The 19238-nt window shown below is 33.8% G+C and overlaps 2 protein-coding genes across 2 annotated transcripts; one reads left to right on the forward strand and one right to left on the reverse strand.

Moving 5' to 3' along the window:
• Positions 1 to 932: 932 nt before the first annotated feature.
• LOC139690213 (protein VAC14 homolog) lies at positions 933 to 10161 on the reverse strand. Its single transcript, XM_071587512.1, has 16 exons — positions 10128 to 10161; positions 9790 to 9978; positions 9520 to 9670; positions 9208 to 9441; positions 8113 to 8333; positions 7866 to 7986; positions 7669 to 7792; positions 7450 to 7551; positions 5638 to 5879; positions 5336 to 5552; positions 5075 to 5177; positions 3715 to 3889; positions 3440 to 3558; positions 3088 to 3167; positions 2197 to 2440; positions 933 to 1752 (listed from the first exon to the last, which is right to left on the reverse strand). Exons 2-16 carry the CDS (start codon positions 9891 to 9893, stop codon positions 1545 to 1547), a joined length of 2445 nt encoding a protein of 814 aa, XP_071443613.1. The 5' UTR covers positions 9894 to 9978; positions 10128 to 10161; the 3' UTR covers positions 933 to 1544.
• An 85-nt stretch (positions 10162 to 10246) lies between these two features.
• Positions 10247 to 18950, forward strand: Orc4 (origin recognition complex subunit 4). The gene is made up of 7 exons (XM_071588162.1): positions 10247 to 10587; positions 11052 to 11226; positions 11313 to 11464; positions 14305 to 14616; positions 14725 to 14862; positions 18456 to 18608; positions 18756 to 18950. The coding sequence occupies exons 1-7, from the start codon at positions 10378 to 10380 to the stop codon at positions 18948 to 18950; spliced, it is 1335 nt and encodes a 444-aa protein (XP_071444263.1). The 5' UTR covers positions 10247 to 10377.
• The last annotated feature ends 288 nt before the right edge of the window (positions 18951 to 19238 follow it).

Here is a 19238-nt window from a genome sequence, read left to right on the forward strand (position 1 = left end):
AATGAATGATGTGTTATGTGTCCATGTCAAAATCGACTCCATAACTCTGTCTTCCATGATATTAGCAATCATCAGGGATATATTCAGACTAACGACAATCATTGTATTCTGATTATTTTTCATCTGGGTACATGTAATATAATATTCTATGCATTAATGATTACTTCAAAAACTGTGATCTCTTGGATTTCAGTTACACTACTATCTCTAAGTTAACATATATTCGATTTAACAGTAGTTCATAAGTAGCTATGGACCTAGAGACCTATGGTATAAGTAGCAGGTAAAGGTTTATAAGGAAAACTTACTTCAAACTTCAATTCCAGACAAAATGCACTCATGGGAATGTAAATAATTCTTGCCGGAGCAACGAACAGTCGATACATGTATTTAAATCTTCTTTGTCTCACTGCCAATATTTGCATTTAAAGAACAGTAGTACATCTATAAGTGAATGCATAGGAATAAGAAAAATATCCAACATCCGCTTAAGGTATTGGCAGTACCTTCAGAATTTAGAGATTTATTTTTTTATTTGTTCTTAAATGGAGAAATTTTTGTGGTGGATGCAAAGAGGAAAAGCTTTTTTTCTGCTACTTTTCCTCTGGTAAATGTTCAGGAGTATTTTCATAAGTACACATAATATGCCCCAACAAACAAGATACTTGGAATTGTGGTCCATAGCACATAAGTGGCAGGACCTGAAATCCCACTGAGATATTTCATCATCTGTGAAAATGGCATTACTTTTGTGCTTGATGATTTTTTGTATCTGAAAATTTTTAATCAGAAAACGTTGTTCCTCCAACCCCAAGTAATAATCAGAATAGTGCAGGTTTAACATTTAATTTTGAGTATAACTCAAATTTATTTCAATATTTAAATACATAAATGTAAATTCATGGAAAAATACGAGATCAATTATTCTCCACATTTAAGGATGAAGCTCTTCAAAATGTGGCAACATCTTCCTTCATAAAAACAAATGTATAAACTTAATGAAATTCAGAGATTTTTAGAGAAATCTAGCAACTTGATGCCAAATGTTACCATTGGAGCACAAGGTTGAATAAATCTTGGAAAGTAAGTGAAAGGAAATAAAAAATGCTGGAAAACATTTTTTTGTTCCAGTTTTTTCTAACTCTTCCATGAACAATTCATGTTTAAACTTTTACAACATGTGCCATGAAGTTAAAATTAATTGGGAAGATAATATGTACTCCAAAGGGGCTTTATTTTTCAGTAACAGCAAAGGTAAATATCAACAATGCCAATCATTTTCAGAACAAAGACTTATCAAAAGTTGAATATCTTACAAAATATCTACAGATAAAAATTTCAATTACAGTGGATAAAGATTTCATCTTGTCAAACAATCTCTTACATTAAAATAACATTTTTATCTTTTGAATTTAACTATAAACATGAGTAATTAACATAACAATCATATACAATAAATGAAAGAGTCATTGCAAAGTTGATTCCATATCATTAAATATTTTAATTTCATAATTATTATGAAATCATGATAGTTAACACATCTGCTAAGACTCGTTTAATTTAACACTGCACTCCACAACTCCTGAGAGTCTTCGCATTTTCTTATCAGCATTATGCCTTTCTTGAACAGATAGGAAATGTTTTAACCCTGGATCAATGTGGGTATATGCTTCACTATCTCCACTCATTTGGTCACCGTCCTTTTTCAACCAACTTTTCCTTTTATGACTTTCATCCTTAGTATCAGAACTCCTAAGAGAACAAAAATAAGGACAATTAGCACTAAAACTTCAATTATTTCTCTTGTTACTGAACAATTATGTATAAACCCTAGTTCATACTATTAAACTAGACTTAAAATCTGAAATTATTAAATGCAAGCACATTCAGCAAAAAAAATTATTTATGCAAGCATTTGTTTATTTTAATAATTGTGTATTTTAAAGTATATTTTAACAACAAGTTGGGTCAATATGAACATTTCCATTGGAGAATTTATATTTAAATATGAAGCATAAAAATTATATCTTATCCCAAAACTCATGCATATATATGTATTTACAACACATCCTTTAAGAGCCCACAAACCCACCATCTGCCATCCATTAAAATTTTATTTTCCTTCCATAAAAGTCTTGATTTCCTTAGACTTATAAAATAATTTTTAGAATCAGTGCATAGTTATTTTTGCCATACTTTGGTTTTTGTTGTGAACTACTTGAAGACACTGCATCACCAGCTGATGGACCAGAAAACTGCCCTCCACATCGACAATTTGGCCAGAGAGGAGGTGCACACTGCAACCTCCGCCTCAATGTATGAAAAGCTTCCGATTGAGGAAGAAGCATCAACAGACCATACAAGGCACGAAGCAAAGACTCGCGGCTACTGTTCTGTCTTCCTCCAGGAGGTTTGGTTCCAAGAAGTTCCAATCTAAGATCTGAGGAAGGAATTCAATAATTTTCATATCTGGTGAACACCGCTTACAGAAGCATTTTTTTTTTTTGAGTGCACAACTATTCCAAAGGTAAGTCGTTGGCTAAGTCATCTTTTCCTCAGAAGCTACAGTAGTTTTGCTGGCGATTTATTAGCCTAATCAATTGTGAAGAATTTCTTATAAATTTCTAATCAAGTGTAATTTGTTTGAGAGTAGCATTTGATTTAAGTGGGTATCCAAGCAATATATATGGTGAAAGGAGTTATGTCTTGTACCGATAACATGCTGCTAGGAAAAGAAGTGTTAAAGGTTAAGGTAAAAAATTATTTCTTCAGGTTAAGCCTTTCACCAACATGAGCAAAGAAAACAATACTGAAAATAAATCTCATAAAATAAAGGTCTATCTGGTCTGTTTTGGTCTGGGTCTGTTTTGGTATTTGTTTAAGGAATCAGACATCCTACTCTTCCTGAAATTTATTCCGATACCTTGCTTAAATGGTATGTAATGAACTTTAGTGACTCACTGGTGTAATATGTACACATTTCATTACTCCTGACAAAATAATATACATTAAACCGATTCAACATACATCAAATTTTAAGAGAAAATGCAAATAAACATGCATACGTTGATAAAAGGGTATACTAACATGTAAAAATAGGAGACTCAATAAGTTGAATGAGTCGGTCAATTTCAGTCAGGAATTCAACAGTGACATCCAAATCACCACTTGCAATAGGTTAAGGTTTAGTACACAAAGTATTTCTCAGTCATTCTGGAGAACTAATAATCTAAAACTGAAATGTTCATGCAATGAAAAGTTTATTCTTATTGTAATTCATAAAAAATGAGTAATGATTAGTGAAATTGATTAAACTATAAACTACTTTATGGCAAACAGTTGGAACAGTGGCCACAGTCTCATATAAGACTAATTGTAGTCCCATCAAGCAATTAATCTCAATCACTTCCAATTATAATGTAATAGGACTGAAGGATACAAGGTGGAAATCAACTCAGAAGCTGTGTCATAATTCTGGGTTAAAAGCAGCAGAGCCACAGTAGCCACTGGACTATGGCACCAGCATGCATACAGACACTGAAACAGCTCATGTGCTTCCTAAAAGAACAAAAACAATGAGCAGTCAAAACCATCACACATGGATAAAACATAAGATATCATGGAATTGTCCCTTTCACATTGATATTAGTGATTCAATAATTAAGTACGTGATTACAACCCAAACAGAAAACACCAAGTCAAAGAAGTACAAACCTTATCAGCCAAGTTTTTTAACTTCATTCTCAGGGTGAAGAGTTCACTGGATGTTAGGAGAATGCAATTAAGATTTTCTACCATCAAACTTGCAAAAGCTAAATCGTCCTCTGATAATAAAACCTCTGAAAGAGCACGGTATATTGCTTCCGAATTCAGCAAGGAACATAACTGCCTGAAAAATGATTTTGTACATCAATATGCTTAAAAAGCCAAATATGCTTAACTGAAGATGCTCAAGGAATTACCATTTTTTTTAATAGTAGTTTATATGTGTATAAGGAGGATGAGAGTGGATTTCATTCATACTTTATATTTTTGAGCATAAGTGTTCCGTGAGAGAGGTAAGAGAACTACTGTTATACAGTTGCATAGCCTGTGTCCATCCAAAACTTACTGAAACCAGCAGATTATTAATAATATGTTCATTAGTAGGCAGAGATAGGATTTCAGGGAGCAGAGGATGGATGGAAACCTGACATTGATATCATCTATCATTTAAGGTCTAACTCATCCAACTCCAGGGGTGTAACAATAAAGGCTAATGCTTTCTACATGGAGCTTAAGTAGGGACCTAAATAACAGAGAAAAATCAAACATATCAAGAATTTTCAATGTTAAGTGACAGCAAGGCTGTCCTTGCCTGCAAATCCAGGGGTAATTTACTTTTAGATCGGTTAACCTTAACCTAGGTGTTTGTAACTGTCCATATTGTTATTTATTGGGCTAAAATTTGTAGTTTTTGGATTATTTGTCAAAATAATTTTTTTAAATAACTGATTATGAGAAGCCATTAAAGCTACCGTACCATTTTCATTTCCTCATATCCATTGACAATCTATTAAAATCAGTGGTGTCCTATGGGTGAAAGTGGAGCAACTGCATAAGACACAAGAGCTCTCAGACCCACGAGGAAAAAAGGAAATATCCTTTTCATTTAAAAAAATACTTTAATTAAGGATATGAGAAAATAGAAAACTAAGTATTACAAAAATTTCATTTTGAAAAAAAACTATTTCACTTATTAAAAGCATTTTGCTTCAGAGTGAAATGATTAAGCAAGAAATAAATTTTTTATTCTAGATGACAAATAACTCACAGTATAGAAAAATAATATTAAAGGAAGAATCATGAGAAATAGGAATCTAGGTGCTTGGAAGTTTTGTAAAATGTGGTAATGAATGCACATAAAATGCACTTCATGAACTTCAGTCATGCAGGCAAGGTAGTTTCATAATTAGAGAAAGCATCAGGTATTCCACAGGCTATAGAGTAATTACTGAATAAAATTACCTCTCATCCTCAACAACATAGAATAATAAAATTATCACTTGGTCTCTCTTATGGTGATAACACATACCTAATTATGAAGGATCCACGGTCCTCAAGAAGGGATCGATCTGAAGAAAACAACCGTAAAAGACCAATGATGAACTTCGAAAAATATGGGTTTGGAACAAAAGCTGAAAAATTAAAATTATGAAATGCTATGTGACAATATGTAAAAAAAAACTTCATATAATAATATTTTTCTCACAAAAGGCTTTTTCAAATAGATTAAACCACTGACAGGCATTTTTTAATGATAACAACATTTGGTGAAAAAATAAATCCAGAATACCTGAAAGAGCCAATTCATCACCACCTGGCATTTGAGGAGGGGCTAAGTTATTATCCTCAGCTTCAACAGCTTTCATGAGAGAGGATAATGGTGGGCCCTTACTTTCAGAGATTAGTCGTGCCATCACCTTAAGAGCTTGGCGTACAACTTCATCTGATGGATCACAGAGGGTTCGAATGAGAGCAGGAAACAATCCCTTCTCCAAATGAGCAAGAACCTAAAGGAGAGAGCATTCTTTTTTTTCATAAGAGTATTCCTTCAAGATGCTATGTAATAAAAAATAATTAAGAAATAAAACACACCTCATGAGGCATGCAACTATGAAGATGATGTATCCATCCCAAAACAGCAACTTTTGTGGCCACTGAAGTATGGTTCAAGTGCTTAGTTAGCTCTTCCACAACTAATTCTAAATCCAGTGCTGAAGAATCTACAGACTTTTCACCTCCTGCCAACGACTGATCACTTTCACTTTTTCCTTGGTCAGGAATTGGTGCATTACCTACAGAATTCTCGTTCATTCCTTCGGCATTGGAACCTTTTCCTATAAAACATAGAAAAAGATTCCAATTGACAATACAACATTTTATAATCAGCTCAATATTTGGAGGCCTTAAATTGATTAAGAAAACTATTACAATGAATCAAAGATAAGTATCAGAACACTTATGGCATACCCTACAAATAAAATAAACTCTAAATGGTCCAAACCAAACTTCTTAACTACATCTTACCCTGCAAACAAGGGTGTGTGGCAGGTCTTAATTAGCCATATGGCTAACTGGTTATGCATTAGCATTTTATTTATGGATAGACCAAATTGATGTTTGATTGATTTTATCTGCATATGTGGTCAAGAATTCTGCCAGGGGAAAAAAATATATGCCTTATATTTGTCTGTGCAGCAGAAAATTTCCCTAAACTTTTTAAGTCTTATCTTCAATGTTACACCAACCACCAGCATAAGAGTGTTCAAAATAATGAGCAAAGGGAGTTTTTTTTATTTAAAAAGCAAGGAGAAATTCATACTTGGAAAAAATAACGACTGAAAAAGTAAGCTATTTACAATAAAATAATTTTACATTTTATCAATTTCTTTAATCATATGCTTCAGGCCTTTAGATAACCATAGAGCAGAAAAATGATCAGCGCAATGCTGTTTTTTGGAGTGTCTAGATCACCCAGGTCATTTCTAATAATACAGAGTAAGAGCTTCAAAAACAAATGATCGTAAATTAAAGTGTACCACTGATTTTCTTTTTTCAAAACATTTCTTAGCACACCATATGAATTAAAGTAATAATAATACTTCCTTCCATCACCAATTGATATATTTGTAACAGAAGAAAACTGTCTAAAAGTGGCAAAACCCTAACCTAATAAGCTATACAAAAATTACAACTATAACCTACATATTTACTACTTTCAGCTTAATAATTAAAAAAATATAAATGTCAGACTAAATTCAATGAAATTCAAAACACACAACATTCGCATGTAGCATAAAATGACTGAAAAGGGGAAACTTAAATAATACCTGGTCCATATAAAAATAACAGTGGATATAAAAGGGGGAAACAGTAGGAGGTTTACAGATATTTTGTGTCAATGTAGTAAGGACATATGCGTAGAATAGTGTGTAGTTTCAGGGTCCATCAAAAACCTATACCAACCCAGTACACTACTGCTAATAATAATCAGGTTCCATTTTGAGGAATTCAGTTGCATAGGTCAGTTTAAAGTGACAACAGTTTTTCCCTCGTTGTTGTCCACTAAAAATCACCTCCTCTTATCAAAATTGCAACCTCTGAATTTTTCACCCAAAGGATTCCCAGTAACCTCTCTCTATTATGCAAATGTCCAATCGATTGGTGCCCACAGAAGGAATTGGAGACTATAAGTCAAGGGAATAATCTTGATTCAACTTTTTTTAAAGTATTTAACAACAAGTAATTCCACTGCTAGTACTGATTAATGCTCATTAGAGATTGTTTTGATGTCTTACAACATTTCAATGCAGTTTCAACAATAATATCAGGGCACTGTAAGAAAAAAATGTGCATGCAATAAAAATAATTTCTTAATCAACTCTTATTTCACAGCCTGTAACTTACCCTCAATTTCTCCAAATTCTTTCTTAGCACTATTTTTTTCCTTGGTAACAGTGATTAACTTCATAAAACTATAATTAACAGCTTTAGCTGTTTCCCTGATATCTGAGAATAAAGAAAATAAAGTATATTTCTTGGTGTAATACAGTCACTTAAAAATATTAAATATATCCTGATTGCACCAGGCAAAATGTTGAAACAAAATTATGTCCATATACCTACTTTTACGATTATCATCTTCATACGCCAAACATGGAAGAGTTGCAGAAAGAATGGATGCGGTGAAAGGAAGCATAGTTTCTCCAGATAATTGTATGAACTCTTTTATCCATGTTATAGCTGTAAACTGAACAGAGACAGTTATTCAATATTCATCACCAGGACATTCACTGAATACTAATTTGATTGAAATGCAATACCTGGAGAAGATCATCTGGTGCCTGAGAGTGGGTAATAAGAATGTTCACCATTGAGGAATAATCAACATAAGATGGCTCATGTTTAATACTTCTCAAGAATTCCCCAAGAAGAATGTCACACCTGGAATTCACACCTCAAATGTATTGAAATTCGACAAATTAAAATACTATGAATACCAAATAATAATATTAACAAACAATCCAACAGGTAGCTTGTACCACTTGAGCTGTGGGAAAGTAAACTCACATTTGTCTGATTCCTGGGGTAGAATCAGAAAGAATTCGAAAAAGGCCATCAAGTATATCTGGCAAAAATGGAAGAAGGTTGAATGATGGGCATGCACACAAGGCCCCAATCCAAGACAACACAAACTGGCGAGCAAAAACATTGGTTGCATAAACTCTCTCCCTCAGCATGGGTATAAAACTTGCCAAGTCGAAAGGTGTGCCACTTTCGGTCACTATCTCCTGAAAATATCATTTAAAAGATTTTAAAAAATATGTTACTATTTTGTCCAGAACTAAAGCCAGAGACAACTAATTAGCTATAATGCTTTTGAATGGAAATTTTCTCACAAATAGAGGTCATGACTGATTGATGAATTTCTTAATATTAAATAAATTATTCAACCCAACATATTTTATATCTTGTCCCTAACTCACCACTTCACATTTTTTCAAGAGCATTTTTCAATAATGTCTTTAAGTTTCACAGCTCAAGAGAGCTTTATTGAGATTAAATGAGTGGGCTGTCATGAAACTGACAAAAGTAAAATGAAAATACATTGATCTAAATAAAAAGGCATGATCAGCGTGACAATGCTGATAGGTTTATCCACATGGATTTCCAGGTTTTCTAAGTCCTTATTACTGTTTTAAGAGAATTTACCTTGTTCTCAAGGATCTCATTTTGCTTGTATTATAACTTTTTTATTATTATGTGCAAATACTAGTTTCTACCAGTACTTGACATTGAAATGATTTTAACATTAGGCATAACCGTCACCATATCTTGATATGAATGATAGGTATGATATTTGAGCGCAGAATAAATCAACTTTAATGTTAATAGTCAAGCAACGATTTTTTCCATGCCTAGTCCCTGATTAATGGAGACATTGTGATTTGAATGGAATATAAATATGATTAATTTTCCAAAACAAAGCCAATATTGTCACAATTTTCCTGACTTCAATGAAAATTTAACTCGAAGGAGTGGAAGAAATTCTCCTGCAGGCTCACCAGGGAGTACGGTAGCCATGTGAGAGCCATTCAGGCACTGCAATAAGATAGCAATGCACTGGGTACTTAGAAAATTAAAACCAAACCACAAATAAATTACCTTCATAAGCCTGTCAAGAAGCTCGGCTCCAGTTTTAACATTATGGTCTGGGTCTGCTGCTAGACGAGCAAGTGCATCGAATATACGAGGAAATAAATGCGGTAGCAACGACCCTCTAGCAATTTTGGCAACATTATATAAAGACTCGCAAGCGTAATATCGAACTCTTAAGTCTGTATCTTCAAGGCAAGCTAGAATAGGCACAACAAGCTCTTCTGTGTAAAAACAAGTATCCTAGAATAGAAAAAATGATTTTGTTATTGCTGACAAACGGAGTTACATTTTCAGGATTAATGAATGTTATGTTCTCACATTTCCTAAGGCTACAGCTATGGCAGCTAGACCGATAAGGCCACCTTTTCTCACATGTCCATTCTGTGAACTGGCGAAATCACGGCCCAAAACTTTTAAGAGTTTTTTAATTTGCACAGTATTGTTGCAAGCGGCGAATTCCTTCACCATTCTGAAACATCATTAAAAAATGAGCTTACATTACCAAAATAAGGGCTTATTATTTCACATGTAACCCAATAAACGATAAGTGATGTGAGGTGTAATGTGGTGTGGTACGCCCCCTCGTACTTCTCTATTTCCAAAGCTGCTGCTTTTCTCTTTTCGTATATTTTATCATTTAATGCTCTAACACACGCTGCACTTAGTGGTGCGTAATCTTTTTCGGACATCATATTTTAATCTATTCAAGAACAACAAAGCCGATTTTGGTGACAATTCGCACACCGCATTCTTATTAGTCATGTGCGGTATTTTCACCTGAAATAACCAACGTAATAAAATTTTAATGCCATTCCCATAGTTACTAAATACATTAAGCATGTCGTGAAAAGTAAGATGTATTTACAAGAAAGACACATCACCATTACATTTTAAAGTCTAAAAGATTTACTAATATTTATATTTACCATTTTATACGCAATAAAATTTCATGTGTTGTTACTACTGCAGGATACGAACTAGCTGAAACGCGTTTACTTTCTTGCGTATTTAACCGCCAGAATTGGTTATCATTTGTAAACTTGCCTATAGAATCGAAGAAGACTAGGGTTTTAAGTCAATTGGTATTATCAACAGAATCTCTGAAGTAAAGTTTTGACTCTGTATTGTATAAGTAAAAAGGTCGAATTTCAAAATCATTGATTTTAAAAGGATAATATGGGGGTTAACGACACTAATGAAAAAATTCATATGAACATTGAGGCCATACGAAAAATTTTGAAGCAAAAAATTTTAAGGCCTATTTCTGTTTTAAGAGGTTATTCAAAGGAGAGGCTGCACGTTTTTGATTTAATGACTAGAACAGTCAATGTTGGTGAAAGCAATTCAGCTCTGTTAATTGGGCCGAGAGGTTGCGGAAAAACTACGGTAACTAAGTTTTTTTGTAATTTCTAGATGGTGAAATTAGCTGAGAAAGAATGTTTAGTTTAAGGAATATGTCTGACATGTTAGTTATGTTCTCTATCATGATAGATGATGACTAACTTTTCGGGATCAGTTTTCCGGTACTTTCTCGAGTAACATGTTGAGTGTGTTCATGAAGTGGTCTCCGTAGAATTAATCGTTTGATCATCGACACCCTGCCACCTCTGGTTAGAGCAATCGGACTAGTGACGATAAAGGGATTTCTTTCCTCGCCCAAATGCTCTTCCCGTTGTAATTATAATCGTTAAGATATCCTCTGCTCTTCACTGCCTCCTCTGTCAACAGTTTCGTACATTTTCAGTGCATATATGCTGGATATTAAATTTTCAGTTAATATATAATTCATACTGTAGCGAAATAAATATAAATTTTGATTCTGTGTACTAATTATTTATTCCCGATTCCAGTTAGTGAATGATGTTCTTAACGAGCTTGAAAGGGATTCGGCTTTCAACCACAAAGCACTTGTTGTACATCTTAATGGATTGATACATACGGATGACAGACTTTCACTAAAAGACATGACTCGGCAAATGAAGTTGGAGAATGTCGTGCAAGATAAGGTTTTTGGATCATTTTCAGGTTTGGTGGATTTAATTAAAACTTACTGAAAAATATTGTGCATCGAAACTAAGATTTCTATTGACCTTTCGTTCCGTACATTTCAGAAAACCTGACATTTCTTTTGGAAAGTTTAAGATCAGGGGAAAAGGGAACTTCAAAAGCAACTCTGATTATCTTGGATGAATTTGATTTATTTTGTAACCATAGAAATCAAACGTTGCTTTATAATTTATTTGATGTTTCTCAATCAGCTCAGGTAAGTTTTTCATTGTTTAAAATTCTTTCCTTTGGTGTAATACTGCCTAATATTTAGTTTATTTTAATTCGTTTGGTCTATTTCATATAATTGTTGTAGCGTTTATATTCCAAAGATTACTATACAAATGTGCCCGAGGTTAACCCCTGAAAATTGCATTGTTAAAAATCTGTTGTAAATTTATCAATGTAGTCCAGTTAAAGTTGGATCTCAATGGATGTGCATCTATTTTTTCTACCCTCTATAAACTTAGCCTTGCAGGCCTCTCTCCTCTCCTACTATGTCTAGAGCTTCTTCATTTGTTCCTTTATGCCCATTTTATTTTTCACATTCTACTCGGCATTCGTTTCTTGAAAACCCATCGGTTTACATCATATTTTCATGCCTCAACAACCAAGCTTTGGAGTAGTAGTAGTATATAGAATCTCATTTTGATTATGGTATGTTTTGAGTAGAACCTATTTGAAGAGTACCTAATTATGAGACTTGGAAGTACAGAAGATATGGTTTGAAAGGCCAATGAGAGAAGGAAAAGAAAGAATGAAAAAAATAATTCCATGGAAGAAAGTATACAAATCTTTTTATTCTTTCTCCTATTAAATTATTTTTTTCATTCTTTCTTTTCCTTCTCTCATTGGCCTTTCCAATCATTTCTTCTGTACTTCCAAGTCTAATAATTAGGTACTCTTGAAATAGGTTCTACTTAAAGCATATCGTGATCAAAATGAGATTCAAGTGGTATTTGTGAACAAAAAATAATCATTTTAATCAGGCCTGCTACCAATACAGTAATCAACCATTGGGATAGTTTGATGGGAAATGAAATTTCCCTCGTTAGGAAAAAGGGTTCAGTCCTTTCCCTTCTCTAGGGAACTTTTGGTATCTCTCAAGTTCTGGTTACTAGGAAATAATACAGCTTGGATTTACCTGGAGGTGTTTTGACAAATCACTTGAATTTGGGCTCAAATCGCCATAGCTAAATTATTCAAAAATGGGACCTGGATTTTTTTAATTTTTATCCTATATTCTCTCATAATTCATACCCCAGATGCTTATACTATTGTACATGCAATTTTATTATAAGATGTTTGATTACCTGGAGTGAATTTTGGTAGCTAATGGAAGCAATTTAAAATAATACACCCTTTGAAGTATTGGTAATAAGTGAGTTAAAAATATTATTTCAAAGAGTTAAGGCAATTTACAGCTTCATCTATAGAGTTTATTTGTAAAATCGTTATAGCTGTAATCACACTCTAAAGGCAGTGCCTTGTCACAATAGCTATGCATCTCAATTCACTGCTGCTTACTCCAGGCTAGCATATGATCTGAAGTCCATTTCATGCTCCATGTTCAGAACAAACGAGTTTAAATATGACACTGAAGGAATTATAATGGCCCCACACTACTTAGGTAGATCAGACCACAAAGATAAACTAAGGGAGATAGATTCCAAGACAGATAGGTACAAATACTCATTCTTTCCCCGAACAATCAGTAATCATAATAGCAAGAAACCGAAGTCACTTTAGAAATATTAAAAACTTTGAATTTACAAGTCGGAACAAAATTAAACACTATAGAGATGTTAGGTATACTTTCAGGTGCATGTGTATGTTAGTTGGTAGTTTGAGTGTTTGCATGTGTGTGGGGTGTAAGTGTTCATGCATGAATGTATGCCATGTTTTTTTTATATATGATTTTGTCGTTATTGCATGCGATTTTTTTTTATTATTTTTCTTTTCTAAATTATGGGTGGTGTCCTAGCACCCCCCGCCACACGCCCTTGCGGCGGCTTGCGGGGTATTGAGTAGATGTAGATGTAGATGTTCTTGAAGAAAGCAGCTCTGGAATGTCCTCTTGGTTTTTTCCCTACAACTTTTCCTTCAAATATGTTCTTAAGGGATTGATATTATCTCAATAAATATCCAATTGATTTTGCTCTTCTTTGTCCTATTGTCCTTAAGAGCGATCTCTTTTACATTACTTCCTCTTTCTACCCGGCTTTTATTTGTAAGTTTCATGAAAGTCCTCATTTCCTTTGCCTCATTCTTCTTTCTTCCTGCTTTTCTAATTGTCCATGACTCACATCCATATAACAATATACTCCAAACAAATTTTTTGATGAACTTTTTTCTGGCTTTAATCGTTATATGGTTATTGACAAATAAATTCTTCTTGCTTTGAAATGCTTGTTTTTCCAAGGCTATATCAAGGGAAACCTCTTAATCTCAGGCTCACATTTATTTTTGTTGTTAATAATACTCCGGAAGTAGAAAAAATGTGCAACTTAATCCAAGGTAGTATTGTCTATTAAAATGTGTTTTAACAATTTATTTTCATTTTCCATAACCATTATCTTGTTCTTTTCTTGTTTGTTTTCATTTTCAAATCTTCTCTATCTCTAAATAGTATTTTCAGCATCTTATTCATGTCCTGTTCAGAGTCTGCAATTATTGCTATATCATCAGCAAAGTGGATACTATGAATTCTTCTTCCATTCACTTAAATATCTTTAGTCCTTTCTTTCATTTTTTTAATTGCTCTCTCGTTGAATAAATTAAATAGGTAGGGAGATAGGAGACCACCTCGCCTCACTCCTCTTTTTATATTTGCTACTTTCCTGCATCCATTTATATCTCTTTCAGTTTATCTTTAGAGCTGTTTATGAAAATTTTCCTGGTTATTTTTTTTTAATTCTCAACTACCTTAAACAAAGATTAGATTTAAGGAAGGTAATGCAGGAAGGATTAAACTTCCAACAGCCAGGATAATATGATGATTAATTTAGTAAGTGAATCAAGTAAACAAGCTAAGTGGTAAATAATATTTATTTTCAGGCTCCAATATGTGTCCTGGGGATAACATCTCGCCTTGATGTTACAGAGCTCCTAGAGAAAAGAGTGCGCTCAAGGTTTTCTCACCGGCAAATACTACTTTTGCCTGAGGGTGGGGATGCAAATTCCTTCACGAGCATAGCATCTGATTTGCTCTCTCTGCCAAAAAATTCGCTAAAATGTCCGGGTGATAAGAAAATAATTCAAACTTGGAATGATTCCATTAAGTCCCTTCTCTCTAATGTTGAAGTAGCATCCATTCTGAGGCAGTTAATGGATATTAGCAAAAATGAAAGAATACTTCGAAATTTTTTGGTAATTTTGCAGTCAATATTTTATGATGAAACATATGTGATAAGAAAATAAAATGGAGTTATTTTTCATATGGATAATGGAAAAATTTAATAAGTTTTGACTCCTTAGATGTGCATGACTTCACACCTGGGTGATAAGCATCACATGTTGGAAGAAGGAGACTTCATCAGAACCGCAAAGTTGTTTATTGGAGTTGATTCTAAGATACAAATGCTGGAAGGATTGTCTATTTTGGAATTGTGTCTGGTGAGTTGCTGATTCTGGTAGTATAGTAAACTACATAGGAAATAGTATTTCATTAATGATTTAAGTAGCAATAAAATTGGCAAGTAGCTTTAAGTCGATTATGAAATTAACATAATGACCTTCATGTAGGACTCGCCCTGTCATAGTTGTCAGACAAGGATGGCCAGCAGTGATTATTATTTCATCAAAATGTAGTGTCCATTAGGGCCTCCTCTGGGATGTAAATCATTCTGAAATTTTATGTTACTGGATGTCAGGTGATATAAATAGCTCGTATAGTTGCGTTGTTTATCATCACAATTATGTGGGATCCTTTAATGTAGATCAGGTCACAATATTCCAGCTTGCTCTGGCAATTTATATAAAATTGGACAAAAATATATTTTCTATGTTTAGTTCTTTTTTGCTCAAGGGAAGTTGTCATATCTTATTTCAATCCATCCTGCAATTTTGTTCTCCATTCAGTGACAGTGTGCAATTGGGATATCATTCATAATGGTATGTGCCAGATAAAAAAAACAGGTTTCAATTGGGGATTCCATAAAAAGGAATGCAAAATTTGCATTTAAATGGCCTTTCTTGTGTTTCATAATGTCCAATCATTTGACTCTAATGGCTTTGCTCATTCATTCAGTCACAAACCCAGCAGCAACTGTCACATGGTACATTCACTTGTTAGGTTAGTGTGAATATACCTGTTACATTATCAGCAGTGGGTTGCCCTTTTATGTGCAGTGGTCACATGCTCTCTCCCTAGTGCCATCCATTACCATTAGCTGACAATATGAGTATTGCTCTTGAGTGTCTCACATGTATTTTGACTATTTCCTCAAGGTAAAAACATTAAAAAATCACTAATGAAATGAAGATATTACGGTGCACTTTTTTGGCTGAATGTGGTGGGGTCTTGGAAGAGTCATTTGCAAGGTTTTAAAAGCAACAAAATAATTAACCTAAATTAACAAATGACATTATTGGATATCATTCACATGTGTTGCTTTTCAGCAAGCATCATGGGTCTCAGTGTATCAGTCTTTTCATTTTTACATATCTCATTCATTCTAAATAGTTTGATCTGTGTCAACATTTTACTGAAATTTGCATATGAATGCCAATTTCAGTGTTTTGTTGATCGTAGTGAACAATGACGACATAATTCAATGGAGGAGACAATACATAATCGGTCACATTTTTTGCTGTCAGGCACCTAATAGGTGGTTAATGAGGCTCAGATATTTTTTCAAGTCAAAAATTGCAAAATTACTATTAAACATGCAACCCTAATTATATAACATAATTGCAACATGCAAACATGCAACATAATTGATATAAATATGGTCATAAGTAACAAAAGCATTTAATTAAATTGCTGAGTGGGATCTTAATGGTATATCATGATTTGATTTTATTGGCAAAATAAATTTACATCAATTTTCAGGTGAGTATTGTTATGCATTGAAACCCAGGTCACATGAATATCCTCCTGTAGTTTTTTAAAAGTCATTTTGGCAATAAATTCAAAGAATAATATTGAATCAAATAAAAGATGGTATCAAATATAAGGTAATTTGGATTTTTTTAGCTGTCATTTTAGGAGAACAACTTTTGATGTGCAGGGATGATAAGGGAAGTAACTATGGAGAAAGTTTGCTTTGAAGGATTTATTGTATATATTTTAGCTGAGCATTGCCGCATTTAAAGATATAGGTATGTTTTTTGATATTAGCCCCTTAAAATGGCAAAGCATTTCTCTTGAAGGCAGAAGTGGAGTCCATAAATATCAATACAATTAAGGAAATGAGAACAACATCATTTTCATGCGAGAAAATTCTGCTGCTGAGACCCATCCTCACTAACATAATGAAGAGTTGGAACATTGACAATCTAAAATAAAAAGCAAGATGAATTGCCCATTTCCAGCACCAGAAAGATCATGCCCCTGATGTGGTCATTTCATATCACCCAATATTCAGTGTAGAATATCACCTCTTTGGGCTAAAGAAACTGAAGGTTGGAGGAAGATGAAGGATGATGGCTCCTCACCAGTGATAAGAGTTATGCTAGGGTATTTTGAAAAGTTTTCGAAGTGAAATAGAAATAAATAACTTGCTTCAATTATACTTTTTTATTTTTCAAGTATTGCCCCCCTGTACACTAATGCGATTGGTCCATCAGTGTTCCAATGTCTTGATCCCATCTTGAAAATTAGATTCCATCAGACCTGCAAAATACATGTCTAATTCAGCTGTTAGTTCTTTGTTTGAAGAGAATCTCTGTCCACCAAGGAAAATTTTGAACTTGGGGAAGAGATGGAAATCTGATAGAGCCAAATCAGGCAAATAAGGCAGGTGTGGCAATAATTCATATCTTAGTTCGTGTATTTTTTCCATGGCAACGACACTTGTGTGTGAGCATACACTGTATTGACGAAAGATGACTTTCTTCCTTGCGAAACCTGGCCCTTTTTCATGTATCTTTTGCTGTAGTTGGCACAGAAGATTAGTGTAATATTGTACAGTAATTGTTTGACTGGTGGAAAGATATTCTATGAACAGAATCCCTTTCGCATCCCAAAAAACTGAAGCCATCACCTTTCTGGTCAACTGTATTGCCTTTCTTTCTTTGATGGTTGGGAATCAACATGTTTCCAATGATTTGAGGGTTGTTTTATCTCTGGAGTATAGGAGTGGACCCAAGTTTCATCGGTGGTCACAAACCGGGGCAGAAAATCATGTTGCTTGCTCTTAAAATGAATCAAAATTTGTTGTCTCAGGTGTAACTTTATGGAATTTGCATAACATATTGAAATAAAATAATTTACTTTGTAATTCCATTCACTTTTGTAATTCCAAACACAAAGTGTGTGAAATTACAAAGTAAATTATTTCATTTCATATCAATGGGTCAAAATTTGTTTGTGAAGTTCCATTCTTTTGTGTTTGTGATGCACTTTTGCAATAAAATGCGGGCTGGTGGCACATTTTGGTCGACCACTGCACAGATCATCATCTAAACTGCCCTGACTGAACTTACACTCGTTTGTCCACTTGTGAACAGTGGAATGTAAAGGATCAGAGTCCCTTAGAGTTTTCTGAAATTCAGCATGAATGTCCTTTGCTTTCATACCTTTCTTTACAGAGTATATTATCACTGCTCAAGTCTCAATTTTTTCTATCTTCACAAATCACAACATGGGAACAACAACAGAGAGGCATCTTAACCACAGATCTCTTCCCAGAGGACTGACGCGTTACATGGTTACTCATCAAGGATTACCTCTAACTCGTTGCCCTAGCCCTGACATCTAGTTATGATTTTCGAGAACCTGTCAAACTACCCATGTAGAATGCAATTCTAGCCATCATTCTATGTCTTGCTTGGATAAACGTGGTGGTTTCCGTTATTATCATGGAGGAATTAAGTGTGAAAACTAGTTTGTTTGAAATAAGTAGTTGCTCATTGCACGTATTTTGTCTGGATTGTGTTCCAGGATTGATTTTTCTTCGGGCTTGAAAATAAGATTGGTAGTTTTCAATGAGACAATTTCACTCCTAATTTTTTGAATGCCTAATTTATTGTTGTTATTTTTATAGGTTATATCTATGAAACATCTTAATGAAATATATGACAAAGAGCCATTTAATTTTGAAATGGTGTTTGCTCAGTATAAGAAGTTTATCAGCAAACAGTCTACAGTTCAGGGCGTTGAGAAGCATATTGCCCTCTGTGCCTTTGAGACCCTACAGGTGAGAAATGTGGCCATTTAAATCATGTGTGTATCTTCATTCATGTTTTTTTCTCACAAAACTCTTTAATTGCGATACTTTATTCATAGAAAAATAAATTATGCATAATTTTATTACCATTTTATTTTCTGTGGTGACAATTTGCAGAGGTTGGAGTTTATTCAGCCTGCAGCTAAAGGCTCCATGAAAATAAAATTTTCCAGTGGTTTTGATAAGGCTTATCAAAAAGAATTTCAGCTCTTCTACTTTTTGGCCACATCTGATCAAGTCATGGATGCCGTTAGAAACTACAAGGATCTACCCACTGAAGTTTCACAATGGGCTTCCAGCTGTTTGATATAAAATTTTGTGTTGAATTTTTATGCAATGAATAATGTTATGATATTTTTCTATATTAAAAATTATTTATATTTGAAATGGAAAGAATAATTTCAATTTAATGTGATTAAGATGTTGGCTAGTACCATTAGTACTGGGAAAGTAATCAAAGTTTGGAATAGTCAGTCATCCGCCTGGAAGATAAATTGTGTATGTGTGTGCATTGGCCATGGCATGGTGGCATACCACTCTAATGAGTAATATGTTCAGTATTGTCTCATGGAGTCCAGGACCCTAACCACATAGAAACAC

This window comes from Hetaerina americana, unplaced genomic scaffold (genome assembly GCF_022747635.1).
Source record: "Hetaerina americana unplaced genomic scaffold, ioHetAmer1.1.p SCAF_3, whole genome shotgun sequence".
Lineage (NCBI taxonomy): Eukaryota > Metazoa > Arthropoda > Insecta > Odonata > Calopterygidae > Hetaerina > Hetaerina americana.

Coding starts and splice junctions, on each gene's coding strand:
- LOC139690213 (XM_071587512.1), bottom strand. CDS start 9,893: ATGATGTCCGAAAAAGATTACGCACCACTAAGTGCAGCGTGTGTTAGA. Junction 5,553..5,637: donor ATAGTTGCATGCCTCATGAG/GTGTGTTTTATT, acceptor TCTCTCCTTTAG/GTTCTTGCTCATTTGGAGAA. Junction 2,441..3,087: donor TGAGTCTCCTATTTTTACAT/GTTAGTATACCC, acceptor TTCCTTCCTCAG/ATCTTAGATTGGAACTTCTT.
- Orc4 (XM_071588162.1), top strand. CDS start 10,378: ATGGGGGTTAACGACACTAATGAAAAAATTCATATGAACATTGAGGCC. Junction 14,617..14,724: donor GAATACTTCGAAATTTTTTG/GTAATTTTGCAG, acceptor TTGACTCCTTAG/ATGTGCATGACTTCACACCT. Junction 14,863..18,455: donor CTATTTTGGAATTGTGTCTG/GTGAGTTGCTGA, acceptor TTATTTTTATAG/GTTATATCTATGAAACATCT.